Below are 18,068 nucleotides of genomic sequence, written 5' to 3'. Positions count from 1 at the left end.
GCTGCATAGTTTGAGAGGTTTTTCCTTACAAATGAAGTGGAACCATCTCTGAAATAGCTCCTGCTGAAGTTAATACCAAGTCATTCTTGTTTCCCACTGTCCCATTTTCCAATACGCCCCATTTCTGCACTGACAACTGGTAATTGCATGGCAGGATCTGAAACATTTTGGCAATAGATCACAAAACTCTTCAGGATGTAGGAGGAAACATGGGATTACTCAAGAAATGGGAACACATTAGCCAGTTAACACGATCAGAAAATTAGCATTCAAAAAGTCATTTACAGGTTTCAAGGTTAGCATAATAAGAGGGAGACAATTCATGAAGTTTAGAACTGTAGTTTCTTATTGCTGGACAACTCCACCATGACACCACCCACTCTTGTTTGTTATTTATCCTGTCTGTGAGTTACTTCTGCCTTTGAACTGTGGAGCAAATCTCTTCAACAGTTTTCCAGAAGTAAAACAGGGTCTGGTTCTGTAAGACACACTGCTCTGTCAACAGCAGGCTCCAAGTGCCAGGAGTTTCAGCAGTCCCTTTGGAAGTCTCACCTACTCTTGGTTTTACCCAGCACAGATCAAATCCCATCCACTCCCAGACCACGTCCAGCCCCATTTTAATGCTTCCAACCCTACAAGAGTTCTGTCTGCAGAAACACCAGAACTGAGATGTTGGAAAATAATGGACAGACAACAGCAGAAATTATGTTTTTGTAGGTTTAGTGTTTGCAATTTGTTTTACAGTTTATAATGAAATACTGTTAGAGATAGTCTACATTCATATGTTTCAGGCAAAATACAGTTTTAAAATTGTAAGGCACTTAAGATGTCATAAAACAAGTGCTTAAAAATTCAACAAGAGGGCTGGATGAGAACTCTTTCTTACACTTAGTGTTCTGGTCAGTAAATGATCAATTCTCTAGTCAGGCAAGCAAGTGAAATAATCAATAGAAAGGTTTCCAAGACAGAGTTACTGCTGTATTCGTGTGCACTCTGGAGCAGTCCATTTGAAGTGTCTTCAGCTGGGGAGGGAGGGCATGGTGTGAATAAGATACATCAAAATAGTTCTTTGAACTGGGCAACAAAGATGCATTGCAAGGATTAAGTTTCATTACTTTCATTGGATTAAATTCCTTCCATTCATTATTGCCAACAAGAGTAAGGAACAAAAAAGGAGTTGGTTCTCCCCTCCCTCCCGCCCAGTCCCATTATAATTCAACAGAAGATTTCAGAGACTTAAAATGACCAGGACAGAAGCCCATGAAAAACTGCATCTGGCCACTTCAGAGTACGTTTAAATATTCATTATGGACTTCCTCAGGTCTCACCTCTTATTAAAGAAAGACAAACATAAAAGAATTGGCAACTGTCTAAGTTGCTTCCCATTAAATTGATATTTTGCTTCTATTTAACACAACCCCACTGTTACCATCAAGTACCTGCATTCAGAAACACACCAGCAGCTCTCCTTGGCAGAAGCCTGGTGTGGCAGGGGATGAACACAGGCAGGGCCCCAGGCCCCACAGGGAAGAAGGAATGAGCAACTTTGCTTAACACACTTGTGTCTCAGCTTAAGAACAGCTTCAAAAGCTGGTCATGCTGGGCTGCTGTAGCAACAACGGGGCTGATACCAAAACACTGACTGAACACTCCACTTGAAGATGCATCTTTAGGAGCTGAAATCTGCTAAAAACTGACAGAAAACGAACAAACTGACAGTGGCAAAAACACTGCCTACTTCTCAAGGCCCCTGAGAAGGGGATGGCAGAAACTAGTGCCTTTCATCCATCTGTGTATTTTCAAGTTGTGTCTCCCCTATTTTATTGCCCAGTACATTTTCAAGTCTTTGGGGGCCAACAATTGCTGAAAAACAACTCACAGGGGCTCAGTGTGTTAGGCACTACAGTATATATCTGCATCCCTAGTCCTCTCAAAACTACCTCAGAGGGAAAAAGACCTCAAACCCAAACAACCATTTGTTTTACCTACAAGTTCTTGAATGTTTTAAATTCTGACCTCCTTGAATTGCACTTTAAAGCCCAGCAGCAAAAAGAAAACTTGGTAGCTATATTCAGGAATATATATATATATATATAAAATTTTTAAGGGACATTTTATCAAGTCTAAAAATGCATAGGTATCAACTGCATAAGTTGTCAATTTTTGACCTGGCTACAGTGAAGAATCTGTGAAAAAAAAAGGATTACCCTAATAGACCATATAATATCTGGGCAGAAGTGGGATGCCTGTTCAGTTAGGAAAGAAACTGCGGTTAAGGATCGAGCTAAGTTAGAACCAGCCACCACTGGTCTGAACTCATCACACACAGAGGTGCAGACAGGAACTCTGATGAAATCTAGCTTTGTGAAGTGAAAAAATGCGTGACTTCAAGGCAGCTGCTGCTAAAGACAGGAAAGAAAGGTGGTACCTCATGGCCCTGAGCTCAAAAGATCTGGAGATCTCAACTTGTGTGGCTCACTTTTGCTGGCAAGAGAGTCAAGCTCTAGATCACTCTGTTGATTGCTACAGTTATACCAGCAGGCAAGTTAAAATTGTGGCTCTGGAATCATCTTACTGTCATTCAGCATTGCTGTGACTATGTTCACTTGAGACAGCAAGAAGCATCTGAAAGAGGAGATGAATAGAACAGGCCACTCACTGGTTGCAATTTCACTAACAGCATGCAGCTGGTTTCTTTTGAAACCTGTAGATTCTTCTTCCCAAGCAAACATCATAGAATTTGCTAAAGTGACATCCAGTTGCTTGGCACATACACCTCATCATGTCTTAAAAATATACTTTAAAAAAAAATATTTGGAAAGGCATAGAGCACTTGCAATTAATTCCTTGTGGATCAATGCACACGGAGAATCACATGTGTGTAAGGGAACTAAGTTGCAATGATTAACAATGGAACTATGGACAGGGTACTATTTTACTATCAGATAATTTCTTTCAAATTCCAGTTCTTTCCAAGGGAAATTGAGAAAATAAAGAGTTCTGTCAAAGAAATGCAAGGCAAGAAATTCAACCTGCACACCAAGACAGACTGGAACATACAAAGTTTCACAGACCTTGTTCTTCAGGTCACATGAAAGCAAAAATTGTAGTCTAATTAAAAAAAAAATAAAAAATCACTAAAGCTAGTTACAAAGAGCAGAATTATCAAAGTGCTTTAATACATAAAGTGTCAAACATAATTAAACAGGACCATTAACACAGAGCTGCCATAAGATGTTCAAATAGGTACAAGTGTTTTCTGAATGCAGAAGAGAAGCACAGGTTTTTAAATTACCCTGTAGGCCCAAAGTGGGTTAAGAAAGTTTTTCTTGTTCATTTCAGCTTCTTAACATGATGGTTTTGCTCTGTTCATGCATTCAAAGGCACAGTTGGATTTGCTCTATCAGAAACTGCATCAAAAAGACTGTTTAGCATGAAATATTAATGAAGGGGCAGCTCTCATTGAGTGAAGCATGCAACAGCTTCATAAAGTAGATTTATCGATACCTGTCAATTTGTAATATTGGTTTTATCAGGTATTTCTTGATGCTTAAAAATTCTGAGCTATTTTCTGCACCTTTCCTTTAAACATAGTTTAAGATAACTGAGTGTGTTATTTGAACCATCAACAGACTGCCAAAGCTATTGCAACGAGAGCAAATGCAAACAAATAAATAAGGAAGACGTTTCAAAAGCACCTCGTGCAAGAAGCCCAGATAACATGCCTTTGCCTCCCTACCAGCTTTTCCTCTCCTGTTAGGAATCAGGAAAAAAGACATTCTCCAAAGCACTTCTCTGGGTATTTTCAATTCACTGAGCTGCTATGTACCTTAGGTATATGACCTTAAAGATGGAAAGTAACTCTACCAAGCACAGCAGAGCAAACTGCAGTGGGAAAATGCGGCTGTTGATAAAGAAAAAATGTCAGTCAGGACCTTTCCTGCAATTCACAACTGTAAAAGCAAATTTGCTCCAGTAAGCTGAGACTCAAAAGTATGACACAGAGCATCACATCTGGTCCCTTGCACAGGCCACAGGTCTGAAGTAATACCAATTATAACAGAACAACTTGTCTGTTTTCTGAAGGCACTATAAAGACAGCAGCACTTCAGGTGTAATGGGAAGAGGGAGGAGGAGGAAAAATAACAAATACTGTTAGAAGGAGACACTAAGAGCAGCTTAGTATAACAAGGGAGAAAAAAGGTGGCTCAGTTCTATGATGGCTATGACATCTTTAACAGTACAGAAACCCTACACCTCTAGGCAAAGGAAGAGTAACCAGAGTTTGGAAAAAATCTAGTCCTGAATAAAAAAGAATTCAACTTTCATTTTCAGTGGATGGGTGTTAAATCTGTAACTGAGATCAAAGGAGACAGAAAGGAATCAAACTGCTATATAAAACACTGGGGTCCAGACATACTCACATGGCATCATTAACCTGTTTCTGATTTACCACAGTGTTAAAGGATCTGGACAGTCTCCTTTGCTCTGCAGGATGACTGAAGTCCAGTCAAGTTTCATATATTAAAATCCTTCTGAATCCGCCAGTGAGAACAAATCCCTCTCCCAGCCCCTGGGAGGGAGGGGGGTGCCTCCCAGCCAGGAGACATTTCTAACAACCCCAGGCAACCTACAGGCAGCACGTTACTGAGTTAGATCTCCTAAGCAGCACTGCACCAAGCAAGTCCAGGCTTGCTAAGATGTTCTGTCCCTGCATGGACTTGAGGACAATTTCTCATGAGCCCTTCAGGCCAGGGGCTCATGCTTCACCATTCCATTATTGCTTTTCAAATCCATTTTCCTTCCCGTCTTCCCCTCTGGCTGCCCGTTATCCCAGAAGGACTTTCTGCATCCTGTGTGCAGCGACGCTGGCTTCATCCTCCGAGTCAGACTCGCTCTGGGACGTGGAGCTCTGGGAGGCAGAGCTGAAGGGAGTGGAGCACTCTGGGGAGCACAGGTAGTGCATCAGCGGGAGCCGGTACTTCCCACAGAAGTCAACAAACTTGATCTGTCTGACGCAGCTGTCAAAGTACACACCTGTGAGGGAGAGGGAATGGAAAAACATGAGACCCTGTGCCCAGAGACCTGCAAAATGCAGGGCTCTTGTGCCTGGAGCATATGCCTTGAATTAGAATTTAGCTGGCACTGCACTGGATGGAAGAGCACGAGGGCTATTGGTGGAAGGGACCAGGATACTTCTGAAAATGTGCAATTTCTTTTTTAGTAAAAAACTCCCGTAAAACTGTGTTTGGTAGGTGATTCATAACAGCACACTCTTCACGTGAAGACACAGGGCAGTTACTTCCAAATAACACGGCAATTTCTTCTAACCATTAGGGAGAATGGCTGGGAATTTGCAAACTTCTTAAATGTCAAATGAATTAATGCACTCTATTTTCAAACTTGTAAAACCTCTTCTACCAGCTAGTAAAATGCATTCACAAATAGACCTTCACAGCTCTACTTTTCTTCTGCTTGAGTGAAGCCACCATGCTGAGCTTGGATGCTACTTTCCATGGCAACAGTCTTGCTGTAACACACAATTATGTTCTCTTCCTGTCACAGCAAGTGATTTTAGACGCTGACATTTTCAGAAGTTTCCAGCAGTGTTTTAAGTCCTGGCTGGTCAGGAGTAAGCTTTTCTCCTGCAGTGCTAGAGCAATGCTGCAGTACTGTGCGAGTTCCTAAGGCATAGTGAAAAAGCACAAAACCAATCCACTGTTACCCAAGCTGTGCAATACTCTTAAAAAAAGAAACTTTTCTTTCCCTCCCAATCTATGTCCCAACCCTTCCATCTTTGTTTATGGAGCATGCTTTGATACTGTCGTGTAAGAAGATAACAGCTTGCATTATGACTACAGGGTAGATACTAATTAATGATTTTTTTTCCTCCTTAAGCTTCTAAATGCTAAATGTGCAGGTAATTTACTCTGGTTAAAGATTAAGCATTGAGCCAAATTAAACCGTATATATTCCAGGCTGTTTATTATAAAGTCCTCTTCTTCCAAGAACTACAGGCTAGTGGTCCCAAGCTAGAGCTAAACAAGTTGCTGTTGGTAACTGCTAAGCACTAGAGCCACTCTCCTCTTTTCCACCCAGAAATGATGCTCACCGTTTCAGCAAGAGTGTGGGCAAAAGTTCTGCTGTCCATTACTTGCTTTGAGCTATTTCAGGGCAAATGGATCAGAAACTTCAAACCATAAAACTACAGTGGAGTGCTGGGATGAGCTACAAAGACTCTGACACAAGTGCTGTCTTACATTCCCATGCAAATCCAGTAAACCAGTGCTACAACTCTGAATGCTGTTCCTAACTGAACAAGGCTCCTTAAAGACAAGTTTCCAGGAGACCTGGAGCCAGGACAATACAGCCAGAATGTGGCTGCAGTAAATAACACTTTGAACCTGAGTGAGCTTATAAAGTCAGGGCAAGTCGGAGGGAAAGGAATCCATCAGCTGAGAGCAGGAAGCAGAGCTGTAAAGGTGAACTTACCCCCGCATTTAGGATTGGGGCAGTTGCTGGCCAAGCTCAGGTACCGGACAAGACTGTCTGGGAGATCGCTGGGAGCGTAGGGAACGTTGCGAGTTTTCACCGTGCGTCCAGCCAGCTCCTGAAGGCTCGGGGGATTGTAGGTCAGGTCACGCACAAAGCGCACCACCAGCGGGTTCCCACGCAAGCTCAGCTCTTCGAGGTGAACCAAGTTAAGGATCTCTCGGGGAAGGTAAGTCAGCAGGTTATTGTGCAGGCTAAGGGAACGCAGGGAATGCAGCCTAAGGATGGAGATGGATATCCTGTCAAGATGTGCAAGCAAAATTGCTCCACAGCTGCATTAAGCAGTACTCTCCCTGATCCCACCAATTTCTTTTTCTTTGGCTTTTCTCCCTTTTAAAACATAAATTGATGCTAAAAGAACTGTTCTTACTCCAGTACACACAATGCACTAAAAGTCAGCTCAGCACCAGAATACCTGCTAAAGAAACATAGTCTCAAACATGCCGCTATCCCTCCCGGTATTCCCCACACAGACCCCCCAAAGAAAGGTAGAACAAAAGTGTATACAAACTGAGTGCTTTCAGGGGACATCACGTTTCCTTGTACCGAGGGCATGCATCAGGAACAGTCCCATGCAGTGCTCTGAATAAGTCACCTGCTCTGCCTCATGCATTAGAGATGATTGCTGGGAGGCAGCCAGCCTTGGAAAGCCCCATGTTTTCATTGCTTGCGGCTGCACCACCTCGCGCTGATACCACCAGATCTGAGTGAGGTCAGGCCAGGCTAGCAGCAGCACAGGGGACAAGCAATTTTTGCTTTTGGACACGGCTTTCCCCTCTCAGGAAGCACAAAGAAATGCTCCAGCACAGCATCCAAGGCTGCTCCCAAACTTGTAAAAGTTACAAGACAGTGTACTTTAAGAATAATCCCACTACACCATCAAATTCCTGCTTGGAGAATTCCATGCTCAGTTTTTTTAGGGTTACAGCTACACCTTCCATGTTCCTTAGGTTACACATACTAAACTGCAGTGTCCTCTTTCCCCCCATTATGAACAGGTAAAGCAGTAACTTAGCCACTAAAACTGTACTGTAGGATCACACAAATACTCTGAGATCCTAAGGTAAGGAATGCCAAGGGAACAGTACCAGACAAAAGTACACATTAAAAGGTTTTGGGTGAAAGGCAAAACCCACCAAGCATTCATTACTAATAAAACAGTACCATTCTCACCTCTTAAGGTAGCAATTTATCTTTTCTGAGTTGCCCAGGTACTTTTCAGGGTCCTCTATACAAATCTAATAATTCACTCTAAGGTGCAATCTTAGTGATGGTTTTTAACATAACCCTTTCATTGAGTTTTCCAGATCATATATTCATGGTCTGCCTGCAGTGCACCATGCCAAGGACATTCTTTTTCAAATCCAGACACATTAAACTAAAGGACAAATAGGTCCTCCCTATTTTCTTCACAGAAGGAAAAGTTCAAAGAGTTAATTACAGCTGGTGGTTGATGACAGTAAATACTCACTGTGCCAGCTGAGGTGGAATGCTCTGGATCTTGTTGTCACACAGAACTAGATACCTTAGAGAAGGCAGTTTTGCTAATTCAGGTGGAATTGCCGTAATGAAATTCCCTCCAAGGTACAGAAACTCTAAACTGAAAAACAGAAGAGAAAAGAGTGCATTATTTCATTGATTTCAAGTTTCATTTAATACCTAGGTTTTCACAGCTGCTATATTTCTTAAAGGAAACTGACAGATGATTACCTATGAGATAATTTGCTGAGAGCAAGAAAAAAAAAGCTGAGTTGCACATGAAAATTACAACAGAGCTGCTGTTTCACAATAGATAATGTTGAGATTTTACCTCCAGACTCCTGCAGTCACCATTCCACCTGCAGGTAGGCACCTGTGTATTCCTACACCAGCCCCTTATGCAAAGCTCCTGCTCCTATTTCCGAGGATATGCAGCCTGCACACACAGGGTCTGCCACAGATCCTGTTGCAGCCAGTGGAAGCTCTCAGTCTCAGCAGGAGTGAAGCACGAGCACAGTGTTTCTCCCTGGAAATCCTGGCCCTGCACCAGCACTAGTCACTCTTCGTGGAATCACCTGACTCCTCGGTGACTAACTGGAACCTTTCAGCATTAGTCAGAGGCAGCCAGTCCCCCTTTGATACAATTCACACACAACACCACAGCTGCAACAGCACCGAGTGCACCTAAGTCACACGAGTACACAATTTCTCAAAGAGACTGATTTCACTGCTCTGAAGTCATGAAGCCCAAAGCTACCAGAAACCATAGCTGGGCCTCACTGCAGTTTGGGCCCAAATAAAAGAATCACTGGATGTCCTGTGAAAAAACAGTGGATCGGAGGCAGGAACAGAGAGAGGCACTAGGTCCCTTCTGGCAGGTGGATGCTGTGCATCTCTGCCCTTCTAGGAAGAAAAATTGGCAAGCATTTGTCTCTGACATAACAGCCTCAAGTCCCCATTCCATAGACTCAAGTATCTTTCTTTCCCTGTTCTCAGATGTTGTCTGAAAGAGGAACAAAGGCAGGCTCAGTTTGGGTACTTCTTGCTAATCACAGCCCAGCCATGACTTTTTCCCATGTTTGAAAAAGGTGGATCCCACAGTCCTGGTTCAGTATCTCCAACACACTCTCAGGTTGCCTAACTATAATGCACCTTGGCCTTCTCTAATCCAGCAAGCATTGCCCACAGGCCAGGGAAAGTGAACTCATCCAGGCTCCAACAGCCTTTCTTTAAGTATAGGTTATAACTTCCTTGGAGTAGGAGACACCTTCATCTCACCCCAGCAATGAGAAATGCCATGGATACAACTGGCACAGAAACACAGGAACAGAGCACCCAAGGGACACGGTGGTCCACCCAGACAAGGTCTGAGCCCTGAAACTGTGCCACAGCATATGTGGAGCACAGAGTAGTTCCCCCCGAGACTTCCCCTGGGATGGAGCAGGAGAACAGCAGAGAGAGTCTATTTCACTCAGTTCTTGAAAGAAACTTGAACCCCAGAGATCCAATGACAGCATCTGCTTGGGCTACAGAGGCCACTACTGCAGCACAAATGCACGTGCCCAACAGCGAAGGACAGAATGACAGACCTTTGCAACACACATGCTCGCAGGGCTCAGCTTTCCCTGGATTCCCTTGTATTTCTGGAGTATGTCAAAGGCAAGCTAAATAATTGAAATTGGGCAAAGTGGACAGAAAATTAAGCCTTAAACTGAATTTGATTATATGGAAGGCAGTAACTACAGACCAAGTGGGACAGCACATTTGGAGGTTGCTCCGAATGTGCAAGAAAATGCACAGTGAAAAACCACCACCAATTGCCACAGCTTCAAAGTAACCTTAACCTCTCTTCTACTCAGACAACCTGTATGTTGAGGAGTGGGGGGAGGAGGAAGGCTGCTGTGCAGAGACCATGTCAAGGAGAGATTATTTTTAATTAACTTTTGATCCACTAACAAAGCCCTGAGTTTTAACCAAAATTCCTCCTTCAAACCTCCATTGTCTCCTGAGGTGGATTTAGGCTGCTTGGCTCTCCCTAGGGACTTAACTGCTGAGTATACAGTTCCATACAATTTCTAACTCCATACCATTGCTGGAGCCCACACCAAAAGCTGTTGGGCAAGGGAATTCTAGCAATGTGGATTTCAGTATTTAAACAAGGTTTAGATGTGTACAAGTTTGCACTTCCTAGGAAAAGCGAATAATTACCTCCTTATCCTTTGTGTTTGAGGACACTAATGTCTGCAAAGTAACATGGCATAAAAACATCTCCTAACATGGAAGAAGAGTGCACAAGTTATACAGTAAAAATGTTTTGGGATATCATTTCAAGTCATAAAATGCATATGTTTCAAGAGCAGCCTACTGTTCAAACTGTGTGTGCAAAAAAACTGCCTACAAACTTCTTACAGCTTCAAATCTGTTCTTTGTAAAGCCCATAATGAGAACGCTTAGTCATACCAGGAAGGATATAAAGACCTAACATCAGAATACAAACTGTCTCTAACTAAAAACCCACTAAATAAGATAACTCCTTCACTGGCAACAAAATGCTTCTTAAAAATGTTTTCTTTTTACTCATCTTCTGAATCACCTTTTTGGGGTCAGTAGACTAAAAATTCATGGGGCCCAGTCTAGTATAGCAAATTCAGAATTTACACACCAAATTATGGCATTAATTAGATGATTAATTTATTAAAAAACCACAGGGAGGAGGTTCTGAAGCTACAAAGGAACTTATTTAAAACACAGGAAAGATATTCTTATAGCTTCCACTGAAACATTGCTCAGCAGGAAAACAAAATCCGTAACTCCCATCCCTCAAAGTACAATTTGCTAGGAAGAAGGATCTAGCCTAGTCTTGGCTAAGCAAGGTGAAGAAATTAACAGCAGCCATTTCTGCATCAAAATAAAGTGTCAAGAACAGTCTGAACAAAGCTAATCACAGTACAGGAAAGGATTTTCAAGAGGCAGAACCCTTTTATCAAGAGCTCTGAGCACAGCACTGGGATGCAGTTTGCTCCCAGCTCATCTGCTGCTGGCCTGATTCTCATGTCACACTCATACTAAGCCTGTATCTGAAGGCACAGCTGATTCTGGCTCTCGAGTTGTCCTACTCAGGGCAGGGCAGTTTGCTGCTTGGTAAGACAAGCAAAGGCACTGCGCAGCTCTGCCCTCTTCACACAAGAGCCTGCAAGTAAGGCAATCCACAACATTCACCCAGCACGAGGATCACAGCAAGGATGGCACTGAGCTTAGTGAATGCTTCTAACTAACCTTTCACACTTAGACCTAGTCCTTCTGACAATCATTAATCTGTACAGTCATTTTGATTGATCAGCTAAGGTCTTGTGAACTGCTGTGTACACAGAGGTAGAACAGGATTTTTTTCCGCACTTGCAAAAGTCCAGAATCTTTGAAAAGTCAGAGATAACTATCATCAAACATAAGCTCAGTTCCAATTTTTTGAGTTAGAATGAGTGATTTACTTTCAACCTGCCACACAGACTCCAGCTGACTGAATTTCAAGAGGGGAAAAACACTAACAAAATCAATCTCAACAGAATCTGAAAAAAACCCCAACAACCATGTGACAGAGTTACTAATGAGGGTTGACACTTTCTCTCCTGCCTTTTAGCAATGTTGACAAATACACTTGTAAAAGGCCAGAACCCCTTTCAGCCTCACAACTAGCAGCCCCCTGCTCAGCACGACCAGTCTTAATCGCTGAGCCCATCATGTGGTGCTCCTCTCTCACACCACTGGGCTGTAGGGTGGCAATGAAAATAGGCAATACTTCTACTTACTAGGAAAGGAGTGGAGAAATGCCCAAACAACTATGATCAATTCAGGGAGTGGCAGCAAAGTTTAATATGTAAAGAGACTGTACCTTCTTGCTTGAGTATGTCCTTGATGTTTTCAGGTCATCATCTAGCACAAATCAAATCCAAAGCCCCCAAACACCGAGTAAATAAGAAGAGCCACTCTAAGCACTAGAGGCATTTTTTATACCCTATCAATTACCACAGCACTGCCACAGTCATATTTCAAGAGGATAATATCTGCAGGCATAGGAGATACTCAAATTTTCAATCCACCCTGTTTCCCCACAGATGCTTCTTTGGATAAAATTTAACAGCTGACATCAAACAGATGCATCTAAATAGGTAATATAAAAAAACCCAAACCAAAACGGTGCCTGAAATAGCTCCGGGTCTTTTTAAGATAAACTTTTTAGCAAGAAATTTCCAGGGCAGTTTTGAGGCTCATGCAAGGGAGGAATTTCAAAGCAGCCCACAATACACTCCTGTTAACCCTGTTCTACGATTTGCTAATTCCTGAGAGAACTGCATAGCCTTTGCTGACACGCAAATTTAAGATCAAACGGTCGTCTGAACACTATTTGCAAAACGTTTGAAGAGGGGAAGAAGAAGGGAGACAGCAAGCAGATTTCCTAATGCTGTATCTTTATCAAAGCTCTGCTTGCCCTTTTTCCCACACTAACAGCTGTCCTTTAAGCGTATGCTTGTCTAACATGCTTAATACTACCCACGAATGAAAGCAATCACTCTGGTTTTCAATGCATCTAAGCCTTTACACAAACCTTGCATGAATCCAGTTAGGCGTTTGAGGTCTTTGATCCCAGCCCTCGTACAACCGGGCTTTATTAGAGGAATACCAGTAAGAAGGAAAGGAATACACACGGGTCTTTTCCAAGCTCTGCCTGATCCTGGTGCTCTACAGAGCATGAGAGTATTCACTTAGGAGAGTATGACTAAACTCAAAATTCCCATGGGAAACTTGAGTATCAGCTGCATTCGTTAAGCCCTTGAGAATTATTAATTTTGCAGGACACTTACAGGACCTTTCCCCAGGCCTGCACACAGATCAGGGCAAACCTTGCACCCTTTAAGCCAAAACTCAGCTGCACCATGAAGATCAGAGCAATGATCTACCAGATTTGCCCTACAGATTTTGTGCCAGGATGGGCACAAGTAGATGGCCACATTTCTGGCTTGGCAGCTGTAACACACCTTGCCCCACAGTGCATCCCCAGTTGGATCAGCAGAGGGAGGATATACAGAACCAATGCAGCAGTGGGATCTCTATGCAGATCACAGCTCAGGAGCTTCTGAGGGCTGTGAATTGAGTCTGAGAGAGAGTGACCGACCATAACATCTCCCACTGAAAACACAGCAAGGTCAGCAAGGAGAAGTACAGAGAAGATAACACCTGTCTCTGCCTATGCTAAACTTGCATTTTATCTGGCAACAAACAGGAAAGCAATGCAAAGAAGGCTGCTCTCACATGTCTGGTGCTTTCCTCACTCTAAATTCACAGCAAGAGCCAATGCTCAGGTCTTGCACTGTACTGACACACCAGCTGACAGGAACTGGGCATGTTGAGCATACAGAAGCACCTGGCAGGGCCTCAACATGATCAAGAAAAAACCCTCAGCATGGTCAATTACATGCATTTCTCAGAAATACACGAGGCTATTGATGGTCACACTTGATGCTTACAGTGAAACTACAGTGAAACAGCACTGACTTTTCCTAATGGAAAACATGAAGCAAAAGCTATTCATCCCTGGTGCCAGCTTGCTATGATCAGCATCATCCTATTGCCATCACCAGAGCAATCAGGATCACACACTTATGAAGCCATGCGAAGGAAATGTCAAGTATATTAGTGGTCCTTCCACAACAACAGCAGATAACAAATAAACAGGAACACAGCATTCACTTCTCATGCAGGATCTTACACTGCACACAAAACACTTGTGTGGGCAAGGATGGGGCAATTGGCTGAAGCCAGGAGGAGGAAGACAAGACTTCTTATCACCAAGTTCATTAACTTGCCACGTCACCAGGTACATGCCAGGGAAAAGTTTCTGCATAATATGCTTGACCCAAATACTGCCTGTGTGAAGTGGTGGATTTATTATATTCCTGTGAGTAACAATGCATGGCACATACCTCTGGTTCCAGGACCTTTGCATTTGTAGTCACCAGCATGTTCCTTTCCCTTTGGCAGCACAGACCCATCAGCTTTTTATACTTTATAAAAAGCTATATACTATATACTGCTGAATTCCTGGCCTTCACTAAAATTGACATGCTGTCCCTTCAAAAACTAAACCAGGAAACTAAGGGGTGCAGAGGAAAGACATAAAGCTTAGTTACCAAGAGTATTTAAAAAAAAATAAATAAAATCTCATCACAGTTCAGACATTCCCTGGAAATCTAATAAGCATTTCTAGATTTCTGCTACTCTGGTCTGCTCTATAATCAGTGACTGGAGCAAATGGGAAGCTGCCAGGGTCACGTGAAGAGAACTGCTGGTCTCAGGTACTCTAGTAGCAGCAGGAGGAACTTGATCAGTAAGAGTGCTGCCTGCACTCCCCTGTGGTCTCAGAGCCCCTAAGATAAAATTATTTTTATGAGATACTGCACATGGAAAAAGGGTCTTGGCTTGACAGCAACAGCAAGACTGGCATTTGCAGACTGAGCTGTGAGGTCAATAGAAGCCACAACACCAGGTCCCACCTCCAACTTCTAGAGCTCAGAAACTAACAGAGGTCTCTGTGTTGCTGTGCTGTAACAGCTGGCTCTGCTCTGTCCTTGCTAAGGCTCATTTTTCCCACTTCCACAACAAGCACACTCACACTGAGGACACCTCACTTGCCAGCAGGTAGAAGCAGAGTCTGGCAGCAATTTCTCTCCAGAATGTACCTTCTACAGAATGTTTGGCAAGGGTCACTGCTTATCTGGGTCCCAATGAACAGATTCAGGATTCCCTCTGGAGGAACAACACATTATAAAGTGTTGTTTTCTCCCAGTGCTGGCAAAGCTGTGTGCAGCTCCCTTTTATTACTTAAGCAGTCCCCTGGTGGGGCACAGATTTGCTATCTTGAGCTAAAGTTCAATTATATCATGTTGACATGTTAGCAGAAGTTCAGTGAGGTAGCAGTGGTGATGAAGGCAGCAGACAGAAGCTGTGTCAAAGTGTAACTTTTCCACCCAACACATCACTTCGCAATGAGGAACAGAGAGTTCGACAGCTTTGTCTGCATTTGCTCTCTCCAAATTCTCCCTCTGGGGGTTCGGGAATGACCAGTCCAAAAAAAGCTGCATGACAGGACAACAAGGAGCCCTGCTTCAGGCCAGGTCAGAGGAACAAAGCAAGTGACAGAGGTGCAGCATGGAGCACAGGTGCCTGCTCAGGCACCATGCGTGGTGCCACACAGCCCAGTACCTTCCTAGGGACATCACAGAAGACAAGCAGGGCTGAGGTTTGCTTTCTTGGGGAAAAATGAAAGAGAAAAAAACACACAACCCACAGAGACAATATAAACAGCAGCAGGGAGCCTCTGACTAAGAGGTGGGAGCAATAATCAGATCCCAGCCACATCCTGGATGCTATCAGACATGCTATGGAGACAGTGTGGATCATCTTCCTCATGCAACTACCCTTCTCCACTGGCCTCCTCTCCCTTGCCTCATTTCCTTTTTCATTCCTGAAGCATCTGTTCCCCGACAGAAAAAAACCTGAGCTTCCTCTTCCTCATGACAGCCCCAACCCAGGATATATCGCAACTCTGCCAAGAAAGATATGGACATTCTCCATCACTCAAAATGTCTCCTAGCATGTCTCAGCCCAGAGAGCTTAACTCAGCTTAACCCAGAATTGCTCCAAATCCTTAACAGGTACATGCTATGCCACCTGGACAAAAGCTGCAAACCCAATTGTATTATACTGCAGCAGACAAAACCGTTCCCCACCAGCACTCAAACTGTTCTGGTACCTTCCACCTACCCCCATGGGAGACATCACTTCACACAGAACTTGTGCTCTATCCTGTGCTTCCACTGGGTAGAGCTCTGCTGAGCCATCAGAGTGAATCCAGGTATTTAGGGTCAAGGGTGCTGGAATTTGCATAAGAGAGGCTGTCTGGCAAATCCCTTGGCAAAGAGCTGGAGCAAACAAAGTTTAGATGTCTTAGCAGAGAGTCACACAGAGGCCAGCCTGAGGCTTGGGAATCCAGCAGAACACACTGAGGTGCCTGTGTCACTTAAGCCACAACAAGCATCCTGCTTGCTCAGGATGACACCAGGCCTCAGGAGTACCCAGCCCATGCAGGCAGCCAATAGCCAGTGCTGTCTAGGGCCTGTTCCCACCTCACCACTGCTCCCAGTTGCTGTGATTGAGATGTAAGTTTCTGTATGACCAGCCCACGGTGGCCGGATACAGCCCCAGAGCCAGATGTACCACTGTACCTGAGCACAGCCTGGGGCTCCATGCTTCGGGTCTGTCGGTATCTGTCAAATCTACACGGGTCGGTGAGCTGAGAGAAACACTGCAAAACCTCATCCATGACAGCAAGCCTCCAGTGAGACCACAGCTCTATGGGCAGAAAGGCCTCGTTGTTTGCACAAGCCACAAACACATCTTTTATCCTCCTGAGCAACCCATCGCACACCCGTGAGCTGCAGGACACAGGGGGTTTATCTCACTGTCACCCAGAGATGTGCATGAGAGGAAAACCATGGAGAGCCTTCCTCATGCCAACACTCACACCAACCACACCACCACCAGGAGAGCAGCTCTGCACTAGGGGCACAGGGGCTGCCAGGGCAGTCCAGGGACTGGGCAGTGCCAGGAGTCACCCAGTTTGTGAGCACAGCAGGCCCATCGTTGCCTGAACAATACACAGGATTGGTTGGGTTGGAAGGGACCGCAGCAGGGCCCCTGTTCCAACCTCCCTGCTCAAGCAGGGTCATCCTAGAGCACATGGCACAGAATTGTGCCCACTGGAATACCTCTGGTTAGGGAGACTCCACAACCACTCTGGGCAAGTCTGTTCCAGTGGTTGGTCACCTCCACAGTAAAGTTCTCCCTCCTGCTTAGGAGGAACTTCCTGTGCATCATCATTTTCTGCCTGCTGCCTCTTGTCCTATTGCTTGGCACCACCAAGAGCCTGCCTTTATCCTCAACAGCCACCCTTCAGATATTTTTATATATGTGGATGAGGTAAATAGCATCCTGGAGTTTTGGTAACTCAACATGATGAAGAGGAAGAGCCACACTCGCGGCAGCAGTGCTTGGAGACTACCTGAGGCTGGAGAGAACTGACCCCCCGAGGAACGTGGCAGAAAACCCGGTTGGGCTTGCCGGGGCGGTCCCTGTTCCCGCGGGGCCCGTCCCTCACCTGCGGAGCTCCTGGATGTCGGGCGGGATGCTGTGGAGCCGGTTGCCGCCGAGGCTGAGGCTGCGCAGCCCGCGGACCTGCAGCAGCTCGGGCGGCACCTCGGAGAAGCGGTTCCCGCTGAGGTTGAGGACGCGGAGGGAGCGGGCGAGCGGCGCCTGCCCCAACCCCTTGGGCAGCGAGCCGGGCCCGCCGAGCCGATTGTTCTTGGCCAGCAACGTGTGGAGGCACGGCAGGGACAGCAGCTCCGCGCCCATCTCCGCCAGCCCCGTCCCGCTCACATCCAGCACCTCCAGCGCCGGGAACCACTGCGACAGCCCGGCGGGCAGCGGGCCCGACAGCCGCCGCGGCGACAGCACCAGCCGCCGCGCCTCCGCGCTGCGCCGCGCCGACAGCTCCGCCGCCAGCGCCGGCTCGGACTCGGGCTCCGGCTCAGGCTCCATCGCCAGCTCCGGTCCCGGCTCCAGCTCGGGGCCCTCCCCGCTCGCCGCCGCCGCCATCCCGCCCGCACCGACTGACGGCCCCGCGCGTCACCCCCGGCCCTGCGCGCCTCGCCCCGCCCCGGAACCTGCATAGCCCCGCCGCCCCCCGCGTCATGCTCGATCCCGGGCGCGCCCCCGGCCGAGGCCACAGCGGCCGCAGAGAGGCGAGCGCTTATACAGGTTGCGGGGCGCCTGCGGGTGGGCGGTGGAGGGAGAGGGGGCGTTCGGCGGCCCCGGAACGAGCACGGGAGGGCGGCGCGCAGGGGGGGCTGGAGGCGGCCCCGCGGCTGCCCCGGTCCCGCTGCTCGCCCCGGGTACCGCCACAGTCCGAACCCGGCGGGCCTGGC

The 18,068-nt window shown here is 45.8% G+C and overlaps 1 protein-coding gene across 1 annotated transcript; it reads right to left on the bottom strand.

Moving 5' to 3' along the window:
- Positions 1–703: 703 nt before the first annotated feature.
- LRRC58 (leucine rich repeat containing 58) lies at positions 704–17,772 on the bottom strand. Its single transcript, XM_015636349.3, has 4 exons — positions 17,243–17,772; positions 8,024–8,152; positions 6,493–6,770; positions 704–5,037 (listed from the first exon to the last, which is right to left on the bottom strand). Exons 1-4 carry the CDS (start codon positions 17,737–17,739, stop codon positions 4,829–4,831), a joined length of 1,113 nt encoding a protein of 370 aa, XP_015491835.1. The 5' UTR covers positions 17,740–17,772; the 3' UTR covers positions 704–4,828.
- Between the last annotated feature and the right edge of the window lie 296 nt (positions 17,773–18,068).

The sequence above is a fragment of the Parus major genome, chromosome 1, assembly GCF_001522545.3.
Source record: "Parus major isolate Abel chromosome 1, Parus_major1.1, whole genome shotgun sequence".
NCBI lineage: Eukaryota > Metazoa > Chordata > Aves > Passeriformes > Paridae > Parus > Parus major.
Note: the sequence above shows the minus strand (reverse complement) of the source record. Positions and strands in the feature narration are given on the sequence as shown.